The 14,770-nt window shown below is 44.8% G+C and overlaps 1 protein-coding gene across 3 annotated transcripts in view; it reads left to right on the top strand.

Annotated features, from left to right (window-relative positions):
* Positions 1–14,770, top strand: part of LOC144769396 (histidine--tRNA ligase, cytoplasmic-like) — a 292,971-nt gene that overhangs the window by 198,358 nt on the left and 79,843 nt on the right. For all 3 annotated transcript variants that reach the window (XM_078653452.1, XM_078653450.1, XM_078653451.1), the window contains 2 exons: positions 10,222–10,320; positions 10,418–10,511. In XM_078653452.1, coding sequence (XP_078509578.1) covers positions 10,222–10,320; positions 10,418–10,511 — 193 coding nt within the window. The remainder of the gene's footprint in view (positions 1–10,221; positions 10,321–10,417; positions 10,512–14,770) is intronic.

Raw genomic sequence — 14,770 nt, 5'->3', positions numbered from 1 at the left:
CTGTAGCTTTTTCAGCTTATAACCGGTAAGGCCAATATATAACGCATTGGCGTAATCGATGTGCGACAATATGAGGGCACGAGTCACCATTTCTTTTGCTGATCCGGGCAGCAGTGGCAAGAATTTCCTGAGTAATTTCAGTGTGCCGAAGAACACTCCGACCGGTTTTTTTTATCTGTGGAGAGAATCTGAGGTCCTCACTGAACCAGACCCCCAGATTCTTCACTGGACTCCCCGTTGAGTTAGGCATGGGGTAACCTGCTGGCCAAAGATCATCCCTGAAGTGCGGAGGGAAGGACCCATAAAGGAGTACCTCAGACTTGTCCTCATTGCATTTGAGCTGAGCCCCCGCAAGCCATTTAAAGACTGCTGCAAGGCAGTTTTTGGCTAGATCAAGGGACAGATCTTATTCCTTCCACGTAAAGAGGAGCTGGGTAGTCTCGGCGTAGGCTATGATCTTTGCACCCAGCTCTTCGGCCAGATAGATTAACGCCGTGATGTATACGTTGAAGAGAAGGGGACTCAAAGTTGAACATTGAGAAACTCCCGTAGTCCCCTTTCTTGGTGCTGAAGAAAACGTAGGCATCCAAACCTGCTGTGTTCTATTCTCTAGAAAGGATTCAATCTAATCACACGCCGAACCTGAAATTCCAATATTAGAGAGACGGGCCAAAAGTTGGCGCTGGTGCACTGTATCGAAGACGGCAGAGAGGTCCAAAAAAATCTGGGCCGCTCTGCCACCTGAGTCTAGGCAGTCGCAGATACGCTCCGACATCTCAACCAGGGCAGTCTCAGTGCTGTATGTGGCCCAAAATCCCGACAGGGCTGAGTGAAGGACACCAGAAGTCTAAAAACGCTTAGAAAATTGTTTGTGGACCGCCTTCTCACACACCTTCGCCACAGCCGGAAGAAGTGAGATAGGTTGGTAACTGGCTAGTGTAGCAGGGTTTAAAGAGGGCTTTTTTAGCAGGGGGAGTAGTTTAGCCTGTTTCCACTCCGGTGGAACCATAGCGGTTTGAAGCGATAAATTGATGATATTGTTCACTTCAAGGTTAACCACCTCCGCCACAGCTGGTAACTGCCTAGCTAAGCACGGGTCAGCTGGGGAACCTGATTTGAGAGATTTGAGAATGGCCAATGTATCCAACAGGGGAATAGGTGAAAAAGCTGTCAGGGTAGTGCGGGCTGGGTCAGGGGCCGGGGCAGTCGGGGAGGGGTGTTCCTCCTGCACTTGAATACTTGGCCCGAAGCTGTCCTGGATCGATTGGATCTTGTCTATAAAGAAGCTGGACAGCTTCTCACACCAAGAGTTAGAGGCAGGAAAGGCAATACGTTCCGCGCAAGGCTTAAGAAAACTCTGGATGATGGAAAAGATTTCTTTTGAGTTATTTTTCGAATGCGCTCCGCGTAAAAATTGCCTTTGGCCTTCTTATTAGCGGCATAGTAATCTTTCAGGGATTTCCTTAGTATTACATTATTTTTGCCAATGAGCAGTAGGCCTGTCTCCAGCAGCACTCCAGCTTTTTACATGAATGCTTTAGCTCTTTAAGCTCGTCAGAGAACCATGGTATGGACGGAGTGTTTCTTACTCTCTTATTGACCATTGGAGAAGTGTGGCTCACTGGTTAGAGCAGGCAGACCCTGAAGCAGAGGTCAGACCCGGGACCAGGGTTCAATTCCCGACGCGGCAGGGTCTCGAGCTCAAATGTCCACGGACTCGATAATTCTCGCTTCGGTGCCTGACCTAATCATGGGTTCACACTCTGCAACTCTGGGCATTAAGCTTGCTTAATCTCCACAACGGCCCCCCGCGGCGGGATGCCTGGCTTTCACCTTGGGGATGCCCTGTAGGGGCTATCTCACAGGGAAAAGCCAGGACGGGTTCCCAAGGCAAAGCGCTTAGAGACCCCTGGGTTATAAGCTCTATATAAATCCAAACATACATACATACATACATACAGGTAGGGAAAGGTGTTCCACAGCCTGTGAGATCCAGTTATTGAAACCCCCCACAGCATCAGTCAAGTCCTTAGAAGCGGTAGGGTGGGTGTCTGACAGGACTCTGCACAGGGCAGCGGGCTCAATTCGTTGGGGAGGTCTGTCCTTAAGTGACCTCATGGTCGGATAAGGTGTCTGAATAGTCCATGAAAATTGGATAAAAAAATGGTCGGACCAGGAAACGGGAAGTGGTTCCTGGGCAACTAGAGGGAAGTTGGAGCAGACTGCATCTAGAATATGCCCCCCCCCCCCCCATGGGATGAGGAGCTAATCCATTGGGTCAGTTGAGCAAGATTCAAAGAATCACTGAATTCCCTCTTGTCGGTGGCCTCCGCACAATCCAAATGGATATTGAAGTCCCCCAAAAGTAGGAAATTCGAGTATTGCAAAGCTCTTGGCACAATAGCTTTGTCTAAGGTCTTCAGAAAGGTGCCAGAAGGGCCAGGGGGACGATCTGTCAGGGTGCCTCCCAACGTACAGTGAGGAGATATGGTGAGGGAGAAGTCTAGGGCTTCCCCTTTACCGATGTCTTGGTTCTCCGCCTGCGTAAAAACCCAGGTTTCTCTGAACACTACCACAACCCCTCCTCCTCTGCCTGTTTTGCTGTCTGCCCTTGCTATTTTTTACCCCACTGGGCATGGCTAAAGCAATAGCCAGTGCAGAGAATTCATTGAACCATGTCTCTGGTATGAATAATATGTCGAACCGATTATCTGACAAAAGCTCAAAGATGACCAGGGCATGTTTCACCATGGAGCGGGAAATAATCAGGGCAGCTCGTATGCAGTGAGAGTTTTGTGGAGCAGAAGGGACGCGATTGGCGGGAGTGCTAGTACCCAAGTCCTTCGTAAAACAGAAGTTGCACTGCTGGCATGTGCTAAAAATAATGTCCAGAACCATCCATTGTCGCCCACAGTTACGCATGTGAGAGCCAATAGTCATAATTTTTGCACGGCTAAAAGTCAGGCGATCGTTCTGCAGCTCCGCCGAAAAACGGGCAGCATGACTGGCGCTGTCCGCTTCCGGGACGCTGACGGGCGCAGGTGGGCTTGCCTTAGGCGTGCCAGCGGCTCGTCCGTGCAGCACGTCTAATTTATGTCAGAATGCCCCCAACAACTAGAGCGCGACCTCAGCAAAGTGGCGGCCTAGATTGTCCCACCGGGATTCCCCGTGATGCGTGGTAAGTGGGAGATAGTGAATGTTCGCTTTTAGTTTTAAAACAAGTTTAGCAGCAAAGTCAGTTTTAAAACGCAAATAGCAGCACAGTGAAACACATTAAAACATAAGTCTCTCGCACCCAAGCTAGAGGGAAAGCAGTGTACTGACACCACCTCGTTCCTTATGGCGCTGTAAGACAGCTTTGCTTGAAGAATCAAGGATAACACGCGGTTAAGGGCTGTTCCCCATGTCTGTATAGTTATTCCGCATTTGAGGGACAAAATGTATATTTTGAGATTATGTCCCCGTAGTGAAAGATTCTGTCTTTCCACTAATTCCACATCAAAATCCAGGAATCTCATAATCAGGAAGGCCTTAAGTAGCAGAACCCCAAAGGAGCAGGAATAGAGGCAAGTTTGGTATTTCAACAAGAGAAAAAAATTGTGATCCAGAGATCCTATAGAGTTAGAGCGTTTAAGGTCTGACTAAAAGCCCATAAGGACAGCCAAAACAATAACAGTGTAATAGTGAGGTTGAGACAATAACGAGAATTCCAACAGGTTGCTCAGTTTCCAGGAAAGGAGGGAGTGGTCGTCTTGTCCTTTATCCTGCTGCTTCTATGGCTAACCCATAAAAACTACATTGATGATTAAATATCTCGGATATTTTTTATCCAGGAGTTGCTTCTGCTCTCTCTGACTGAACTGGCATTAGGGAATGGGAGGCATGCAGGACATCTATCAGTAAACTTGAAGGAGATTCAAGTCACAATTGGGATGATTGAGTCCAAAAGTGCCAAGAATGTTGGTGAAATCGTAACTTTCCTGTCACCCTGTGACCTCATGGTGAGTGGACGATTGAAGTCTATCTAAGACAGTGGATCTGGTCTCTTTCAAAACCATTTTAGTGAATATTTATGCAGATTTGGATTCTGTTATCATATTACAACATAGACCCAAAGAGCGCTTTCTTGCAGATGTATGGGAGTAGTTTGTGAGTGTCTCTTCACAACTTCTTAGAAAACCTATTAATTTCTAGCCAATTATTATAGGAACATATGCCGTAAATTGCCAAAGTTTTCAACCAATTTGTTTCTCTTGGTGAAACAGCTCAAATCCCATGGGGAGCAGAGACACAGTAGTGCTCAGCTGCTTAACTTGTTTGCTCTGTGTAGCATGGTCTGAGTCCTAATACCCAACAAAATCCATCAGTTTTTAATTGCGTCAAGACAACCCTTGAACAAATATCACATTTGCCCGTGCTCTTTACAGTTTCTTGCTCAAAGAACCGGAAGTGTGGTTTTCTCTTGTGCTTTTCCCCCCACAAGGGATCTGCAAGTGATTCCATGTAAGGTACTGTACTCCTCACCTATGATACTTCGAATTCTTTTAAAACGCTCATAGTGATGTCTAAAGGATTTGACTGGACTGCTGCTTCTCTCATATCTGTATTTGTTGATTTCTACTGCTTAAAACTCAAATAAAAGTGTTTATTAAGAACAAAAAAAATGAGGGATCTACAAAATCTGTCCCCATATAAATTTTTTTGTTTGGAAAATGATCCTTAGATCTTATTCTAGAAATATTCAGTTTTCCTTGTTTCTCTTATCTGCTTTTTAGGTCTCGCCCTGGAATTAGCATCCAAAGGATGCTTCCAGGGACGGAGACGTATAGTCAGCTGTCTTGAGGGAAGGACGGACGAGAAGGTGCACGAGCGCAGTCCAGGCTGGATTGGTGTGCGCGAACGCGCACGTCGCCTCCTGCGCACACAGCCAGCCACCACACGCGCGCTGCTTACTTTCACTTTGCAACCCCCCCACCAGTCATCGGATTTTTTTACACACGCACGCATGCATGCATACATACACACACACAGACACACGCACAGGCACACACGCACACACAGGCACACACACAGACACACACGCGCGCGCGCGCACATGTCCCCTCCCCCCCTCACACCCCACTCACCGAGTTCTTTTCGTGTGTCCCTCTCTCCTTCCCTCTCTCCTTCGGCAGGCAGCGGCAGGCAGCGGCAGGCAGCGGGTCATCCTCAGCAGCAGGCGGGGCTCTCCACGAGCACAGGAGCCCCGCTAGCTGACACGCAAATCTTCCGGCAATCTTCCGGCTGACGGGCACAGGAGCGCGGGGTAGGCTCCCGTCTGCTTCCTGTCTTTTTGCGGCCCCGCCCCCGTCCCAACACAGGTTGCCTGGCTTCCTGTACAAGCCGGGCTGCGGCGGTGAGTTTTTATTGTACTTCTTTTAATAATTGAGGACGTGTTGTATTTACACAAACTTGCTAAATAGAAGTTAAACAATTTAATACAAAACATACCGTTTGAAATGTACTTTTGCTTCGGTGTACTTTTGCGTCAGTAGTCCTTTCATTATTTCGGTAGCAGCTAATCATTGCTGCTGTGCTGCATTCGGCGAGTATTTTCGATTTGTGAAACAATTTCAGTGTTTGAGATCAATTCGTCGGCAAATTTATTTTACGGGTAAATAAGGTACTGTATAGTGAGAAAGCATTTGCGCATTCCTTTTCATCGTGTTAGGGCAGCCAACCTGCCAGTTTCGGTTACTTAAGCAAGACGGTGTGTTCACCTTCTACGGTAGTCGAGCCTTTTCCACGAGTTTACCAAAAAGCCTGCACCTTGTTTTCTTTATCTACTGTTTGTCGTTGTATGATAGCTGATGCCAACAGTCTATCATTTCGATGTTGTGGGCTCTTTACATTCATAAGCCACATATTTTCTGTACCCAGTGCTCTGAGGCTTTCGTTGTTGCTGGAAACCCACAATTTCGACGTCTTTCTACTTTCCCAGGAACTGCTCAGTGGGACATTATGTTGGGTGCTACCGCTTCTCATCGAGGTAGCGCTGTAAAAATGTACTTACTTGTGCACATTTTGCGAATGGAGTGACATGTCTGCTGGACGACTTCTTGACGTTCTGCTAAATAACTTTCTACTGTGGGTTGTTGGTAAGACCGGACCCGGACCAGTTTTGTTTTGTCTCAATTCGAGCGAGATTTCACTCACTGGAGACATATCTGGATATTGTTTACAACTTATGTTGGCAGTTAGTCGTTTCCTCGTCATTATATATCTACCAATATATTCTTTTTTTTAAAAAAAATTTAAATGACCTTTTCTATATTATTTGATTATGCTGACTATTTGTTTTACATTTGCTTCTGGCGTAGGTGGAGAGTGCTTAGTATTAGTCTGATGGGGAGAGAATGTTAAATTACTGGTTTGTTTTGAAATATTCTACGTTCTACCTTCTGTATTTTGGGGTGTGATGACTATGTGTGGTTAAGTCACCCGTTTCTGCTCCAGATGTTTGTGTGGATGCAGTTCGGTGAGTTGTTTTGTTGGGATGACTGCGTGGATAGGTCACCTATTTCTGCGCCAGAGGTTTTGCGTGGGATGACTGTGAGGAGTTAAATCATCCGTTGTGCGTTGTACTTTGGTGTTTTTTCGTTTGGGATGACTGTAATGGCGTATGTCACCCGCAGCTTGCTGTACTGGTTATATTTTTATGTTTGGTTCTCTGTGAGGGTGCAAGTCACCCAGGGTTTTATGTATCAGTGTGAGAGTTAGAAAAAAAATATAATGGTTGTTTGAGTTCGGAACTGCTTTTGTTGCTGTGTGGGTTCACTGTATGTTTACATTGTGCTCTGTGTTTTTGTCTGCTGCGCCACTTATGTGTTTTTTTTTTATATCTGTGTGCTGCTTTTCATGCTAGTCTGGCCAACTTGTGTGTTTTGTGGCTCATAGGTTTCGGTATGAGATGTGAGGCGTGGTAGAGTGCCTGATTTTCTTCTTATGTTTTGAAAAGAGAAGAGATGTGGGTTACGTCGTTTATTTATTTATTTATTTATTCATTTATTGTTATTGCACAGTCTTGTATGGTTATGCAATACCATATTTTCTTTACATTTAATTTGTTTTCATGCATTTTTCTTGTGTGTTTTATGAAATTGCGATATGTTCATCTGGTACTCGCTTTATTGTTATTGTGTTCCGTAAAAGGGGAAGATGTTACAACTGCTGCTTAGCCAGTATGAGTGTACTGTGTGGGATGTCTGTGTGAGTGGTGATGCATTGAATTTTAGGGTACCTGGTTGGTGCTGGACTGTCAGTTGGCATATGGGCTGAGCAGCAGGGAGGCTTCTCCTAGTGGAGCTCACAATAGGGCTTACATTAGAGCTTATCATAGAAACTATTGTGAGATCTAAGCTAAGAACTTATGTACTTACTTGCCTACAACTAAAATGAATAAACCTTCTTATGGAACTTACCCCTCAGGGTTCAAACCTTGTTCTTTTACGACAGTCTTACACAGATATTGCACATATATGCCAAGACAGGAGGCTCCTTCTTTAGGTCTCTCCTATCAGACAGCAACAATTGTCTGGTAGGCGAGACTTAAAGAGGGAGTCACCTTCCTTGGCATATATATGAGAAAATAAATCATAAACATGTATTACTCTCCCGTTTGAGGGACAAACTGGATTATGCGCTTGTGTATTCACCTGCATTTTAGCCTTATCTGGTAAATAATCAAGCTTCCTCTAGTAATCAGTTACAAAAACATTTTCGATAATTCTGTTTACAATGTGTACTTTCTAAAGTACTAACATGATGAAGTCTGTTGGTGTGCTTGATAATGTTTAGTGGTGGAATCCAAACTGGCCATTGCTAAAGATCGTGCTGTGAAAAGATATTCATAAGTTAAGATGGAAATGGTAGCATCTAAGGATTTATCTAAGTTATCTTCTCTTGACAGTAACCAGGAAATAGGTCAAGCGTGCTTTTTGGGTCTCGCTGGCAATGCATCCTGCAAGGATGCATGTGTCCAGCTGGAGACGTATAGCGATCAGTCTGGGGGGAAGGAGGACAAGAGGGTGTACAAGCTTTTTCTCTCCTGGATTCGTGTGCGCGAACGCGCACGTCGCGTCCCGCGCCGTACACATGCGCGCGCAGACAGACACTCGCTCACACACACACACCCTCCCCCACAGTCACACACACGCACTCCAAGACACATACACACACACACGCACGCACACACACATACACAGCCCGCGCCCCCCCCCGCACGCGTGCGCGCGCGCGCACACACATGCTTCCTCCGCAGCTCAGCAACCCACTCACCGGCTTCCTTCGTGCGGCGGCTCTCCTCAGCTGCAGGGCCCGCAGCAGGACTCTTCTTCCCTCCTTCGGCACCGGGGCGCAGGGTAGGCTCCTGCCTGCTCCGGTGCTCCAAACAATCGCGGCTCTTCCGTGGGAGGCGGGGTAGGCTCCCGCCCTCCTACTTCCTGTTTCCTGTTGTCGCGCCGGCCTGCCTGACTTCCTGGACGCAGGCCGGCAGAGTGACGAGGATGTTTGATTTACGGTATTTATTTATTTATTTATGCATTTTTATATAGCGCGGACTTTACCCGAAGGCGGTATTTATTTATTTATGTATTTATGCATTTTTATATAGCGCGGACTTTACCCGAAGGCGGTATTTATTTATTTATGTATTTATGCATTTTTATATAGCGCGGACTTTACCCGAAGGCATCAGAGCACTTCACATTAGGAACAGAAATGAAAAATAATGAGAAACATTACAAAAGAACAGGTTGCAAAAACATACGTTACTTACATAAGGTAATAGTGACAATTGTGAGCAAACAAAATACTTGAGTAAAAATTGTGAGCAACCAAAATACATGAGGTAGTCAAAAGTGCACAAGAGGAAATGAAAGTGACAAGTGTGCAGTTATAAGAGAAAACAGAGTATAATTAGAGGTATAGTCCTGCAATAAGTGCTAGACACTCAGGCTCAGGAACAAGCGTTACATGGGCAAGGTGGCACTTGTGCAAGTATCAAAGGCAAAGACATGTGAGAGGTAGCAGCCGTGTGTTGCAAGGGCAGAGTGGTGTGTGCATGTTACAAAAGGGCACCGAACACCAGTACATGGAAAATACTGCAAAAAGGCAGACCCTCCAATCACAGGCATACACTGGGAAGGCACTTCCATGGTCAAGGAAAGTAGAAATTATCAGTAGTGGGAAGTCTTCCTCACAAATAGCAAGAGGACGTGAATTACTTTTGGAGGTGTCTCTGGAGGAGGAGAACTTTGAGGTCCCTTTTGAAGGCCTGGGAGGAGGCGGTGGTCCGGAGCTTTTTTTTGTCCTCTCGCGGTTTGTAAATACAAAACATATTGCATTACAAATGCTATAGGTATCACATTTGCGAAAGTTATAACTATTGGCAATGTAAATGACGAAGCTATTAATTTCGCTATTTAAAAAAAAAGAAACATAAATAAAAACTTTGCCATTTACAATACCAATAGCTCAAACTTTCCTAATGCGAGACCTATTGCATTGTAAATGCTTGTTTGCCATTTGCATTGAAATTCACCATGACCCCAACTCTCTCTCCACCAGGATAATAGTGCATCATTGCAGAATTAGCTCGGTAGTACAAAAGACTGTTTTGTACAGGAGTGATGGAAATTAGCCCCTTCTTTTGACACATCCACTTAATTACCTCATGTTAGAGTTGTCACCCCAGCATGCACATACAAGACTAAGATTGTCTAACTGATATCTGTTATTTGAAGAGGCGAATGTAGGAACTACACTGTTTAAAGGGCAAAATGGCTTTCATTTGTGGGGCACAAGAATTAATGACTTCTGTTTTATTCATGATGAGCTAAATTTATGAGTCCTAGTGTTTGGCCTGATCAGATCATACTGCTAAGCTCCACACCATTTATTTAGGCTTGTCCTTAAGACAATTTTCTAGACTAATGGCGCTACATATAATCATCAAGCGTCACCAGCACATGCCTCAAAACCGTTCTTTGTTGGCCTTATCACTATACATTTCACAATAAAGGACAGAAGTGGAGGACCCCCAACATAGCCAAAGTGCTTGGACGCTGTTATCCGAGACAAAGAAAATGGTATTGATAGTTTGATGTCATAATTTGTAACACAGCTGTGGAGTCTCATCAGATGGCAGAAGCAAATTCTAAATGTTGTATTCCGTATTTGCAGGTCAATGACCGGCGGATTCTCGGAGGCATGTTTGCAGTTTGTGGTGTTCCAGAAAACATGTTTGGCACTGTTTGCTCCTCAGTGGACAAGTTGGACAAGGTGATTGTTTTATGCTTATGCTCCTTGCCATTAAATGTGGAAAGAGATGGTTCTATCCCTTAATGTCTGTTGAAGGTTCCCTTTTGCTCTTTTTCAGAATCCCTGGGCAGTTGTGAAAAAAGAATTGGTACAAGAGAAGGGGCTTAAACCTGAGGTGGTAGATCATATCGGAGACTATGTTCAACAGAGTGGTATGTCCTGTCAAAGAAATTTGTAGCTGATACAGTCTTTTGACTAAGTTGTCAGTGGTGGCAGTTCTTATTCCAGCAACCACCTTAACCAAAATATATGTGCTGATTATTTTGTCTTTAATGCCTAAAACTAGCTACACCCCAGATAGAGAATATTCGGTTGTGAGGATGTTATTTCCAAAACCAAGGAATTGTATGTGCAGTTTTCCTTGATAGTTGCTGGCACAAGCTACCTAAATCAGCTGGTCACTCTAGAATAGACTTTCTTTTATAGCAGACCTGAACATTGCCTTTGGATGGGTTCTACGATAGCTTACCCCAGCAATGAAAAATAATGCTGAAAACATATTCCCTATTTATGCAAAGAACAGCCACCACAAACGGAATCCCTTGAACATAATAATAGATGGTATTCACCTAATGCCATTACTTATTTCATCTTCAGAAAGAAGAAAATTCCCATTAGTCCATGTTTTACTTGGCTCTTTCTGCAGGGTCACCCCCAAACTTTTTACCTTCACTCCTCCATTTTTGCTGAATCCATTTTTGTTGGGCTTTAGGGGACTGCACACTTTACCACTGCTAACAAGTGCTAAAGTGTTTGTACTCTCTTGATAAAACATGTTAAATCGGCGTATACCCAATTGGCATATTTAGTTTACCTATAAGTTCCTGCTAAAGTGACACTACTTATGCCCAGGGACTGTAAATTAAATGTTACTATTGAGCCTGCATCACTGATTGCACCACCCACTTAAGTAGCACTTTAAACATGTCTCAGGCCTGCCAATGCAGCCTTTGTATGTGCAGTTTAAATTGCCATTTCGACCTGGCAAACTAAACCTTTTTGCCAGGCCCAAACCTTCCTTTTTAGTACATAAAATTCAACCCGAAAGGTAGGCCCAAGACAGCCTCATGGGCAGGATGCAGTGTATTAAAAAAGTTTAACATGTACTTTTAAGTTTTACATGTCCTGGTAGCTGAAAACTCTTAAATTCATTTTTTACTACTGCAAGGCCTATCTCTCTCATAGTATAACATTGGACTTAACTGTTTTATTAGTGTAATTTCAAAATGGAAACAGGTAACCCCTTCATGTTTGGTGTCTCTGGAATTGCACTTAAAAATCCTAACTTATGCTGAAGTCAGATTTTGAATTTCAATTCTAAAAATGCCCATTGTAGAAAGTTGGCATTTTCTGGCCTTAGTGCCTGGAGCCTGGAGCCATCATTTGGCTGAGTGTGGGTGACAGTTGGGCTTTGTGTATTCCTCACACAATGGGGAGCTTACGTGTGACTGGATGGACCATCATCAACAGGATGGAGAGAGGTGCTGGGCGCAGTCCCACTTACACTTGAACAGGCTGTGTCCTATCTCCACAAAAAAGGCTGCATATCTCCTGTATTCAATTTAATTAAAAAAATCTTTATTTCGGTCTTTTTGGCCATAAAAGCACATAAAAAAGTATTACAGCATAATTTGCACACATGATTAAAGTGCGCGTGCATTCCAACATTCAGAGAAAGAAGAGTTCTAAATATAAAAAGGAGCTAGTTCAGAGTTAATATTTTTAAAACATTTAAAAAGATAGTTAAAAAAAGCGTTAATACATTTTGTTTGCTTTTAAAGACTAAAATTATCCAATAGCCAACTTTTAAAATAAATGACCATACACACCACATAGAAAATAAGTAGCGAGTAACTGAGTATGGGCAGGCTGGTATCATATTTTAGGATCCTATAGGCCGCAGCGCAATACTTTGTCCCAAGGTTCCGACACACCTGTTGTAACCATCTGTGTCTAGCCTTCTTGTATGCCAGGCAGACGAATAAAACATGTTGGTCTGTTTCCGGTTTATCTGCACAGAATGGACAGTCCTGAGTCAAAGTATTTCCCCATTTACTTGTGAATAGGCGCAATGGTAGTACACAGTACCTGAATTGCAGGTACAGTTTTTTTGCAAGGGAGGGTTGTATGACATCAAGAACAGATTCCAGCTTGTATTAGTCTTTTACCTCTAAAAAAGATAGGGTCAGTACGCCTGCATTGGAATTGGCCTTTATCTGATTAAGTTTAAATTCTTTAAAGATCTTTGATAAGGCCTTCTTGGGAGTTGTCATGCTAGTTTCTTCAGCGCTAGTCCATAGGTCTCCCATCCTCATAGCAGCCAAGGTGTTTTAGTGTAGGACAGCCAGGGGATTTTATCAACTCTCTGTAAGTTTACAACTGCTTTCAACTCTTGTCTGAAGGACTCAAGTTCTGGAGTACTCCAGATACATATCTCCTGTAGTTAGTCTGGAGCCATGATCGGGAAGGCAGGGCACCTGTGCACTTCAGAGGCATGCCCCTAGAAGCGTCTGTCCACTTCAAAGACACAACTGTGTATAAATCCGGGCCTCAGACACTCCCACTTCAGTACACTTCTGGACCTGTGGATATTCTGCCAGGAAGGAGGACTGCTGTGCTGCTCAAAGACTGTCATTCGCATGGACTGCTGCTCTGAAGGAACTTCTGCCCTGCTGTGCTGTCTGCTGCTCTCATGTCTGGGTTAGAAGGTCTGGACCTGCATCTCTTGAACCCAGAGTGACTCTGAGTATCAGAGTGGCTGGCCTCTTGATCTGAAGCCACAGTGACATAACAGGCTTCAAAAACGTTGCATCTGCACCTGGTCTACGTCATCTGTGATTCTACCCTGCCAAGTGATGCCACCCGAGTCTTGGACCCTTAGAAGTGGGCTTGAGGTGCTTTGCAGCTTCTGTGGTACCAGCAGAACTGATGCATCTCATCTGCTGCGCGGCGCAAACCTGACGAGAAAACCGACTCATCTCCCCTGCTGCGTGGATTGGACCCGTCGCAAAAACCTGCATCACCTCCGCAGCCCACAACACCTTCGGAACCACCACTGCGCGATGCATCCCCGGCGAAGGCCCTCGCATCCCTCATTGACGGCATCCTTAACGACGACACCAGACTCTGCATTGCAGCCTTGCAGCATTTTGTAACCTGCGCATCGCCCAACTGGCGCTGCATTCTCCGCGTCGGACTTCACATCGCAAGCCCTATCAACGGGATCCTCGGAGATGACGCAGGCCTTCAGCATTGGAGTCTCACCACATCTCAGAACCGACGCATTGTTTCTGCTGCGGAACACATCTTCGGCACGGATCCTTGCAATGCTGCGCAAACCAGGAGTAAAGGTACTTTGTTCAGCGGGTCCTTATAGCTGGCTCGTGCGCTGTCACAGTCGGACTGAACTTGTGACTTTGTCCAGGTCCGGTGCGACCAGATATCCACAATTGGCGCTTTTTGCTTGTGGGCGTTATTTTCACTAAAATCTGTAAAAATAAAAGATTTCCAGTTCTACTAAATGGATTTTTGTCATTTTGGTCTTGTTTTATTTATTATAGAAAGTACGATTTTTCTAACTTAGTGTGGGATCCTTTTTGTGTGTTTTTTCTTTTTATTACATTGTGACATGTTGTACAAGTACTTTACACATTGCCTCTAAGTTAAGCCTGACTGCTCTGTGCCAAGCTACTAGAGGGTTGAGCACAGGTTAATGTAGGGTTGGCTTGTGCTTTGCCCTGATAAGGATTGTGGTTGCTGCTTGACCAGGGCTCACACCCCAGTCAACCAACATCCCAATTTGTCACAGCCCAGCTTTGTGAGAATTCAAAGTATGACCTACAGGTTATACGCTGATCTGTTCAGCAGGCGCTCAGACCATTTCAATGGACTTTAGCATTTGATACACAACTGAACATTTATAGTTACAGATAGAGCAAAAGTACTCGCAGCTATTGTATAAACCACATAAATAGACATGTACCTGGCAATGTAATTGAACCTTAAACAATGTGCTCGTGTTATGGCTGGTGGTTCTTTTGAGCGATGAATTGTAGCAAAGTGGGTGCCTTCTGATTCCCCACCAGTTGAATTCTGTTCTGTAATTTGTATGAGGCCTTGAATGGCTCCATCGCCTCCCCCCCCCCCCCCCCCCCTGTGAGTAGTGTCTTTTACCAGGTGGTGTGGGCCCTTCAATGGCTTCAAAAGGACCCTTCTCCTGGTACTTCCTGCTTCCAGGCTTGTTTCATGCACCATTTGGCTTGTGGAAGTCTCCCCCCTCCACTATCGTTTATCTTGTTTACAGGGTGCCTTCCTAGAAAAGTCCTAATATAACCAGTAGTACCTCTGTTGCTCCAAGTATTTTTGTTCATATGGGGTGATATCTTAAAGGTCGACTTTTCACCTCAGCCCT

This window comes from Lissotriton helveticus, chromosome 7 (genome assembly GCF_964261635.1).
Source record: "Lissotriton helveticus chromosome 7, aLisHel1.1, whole genome shotgun sequence".
Lineage (NCBI taxonomy): Eukaryota > Metazoa > Chordata > Amphibia > Caudata > Salamandridae > Lissotriton > Lissotriton helveticus.
The sequence above is the reverse complement of the archived record's forward strand: the minus strand, read 5'-3'. Positions and strand labels throughout refer to the sequence as shown.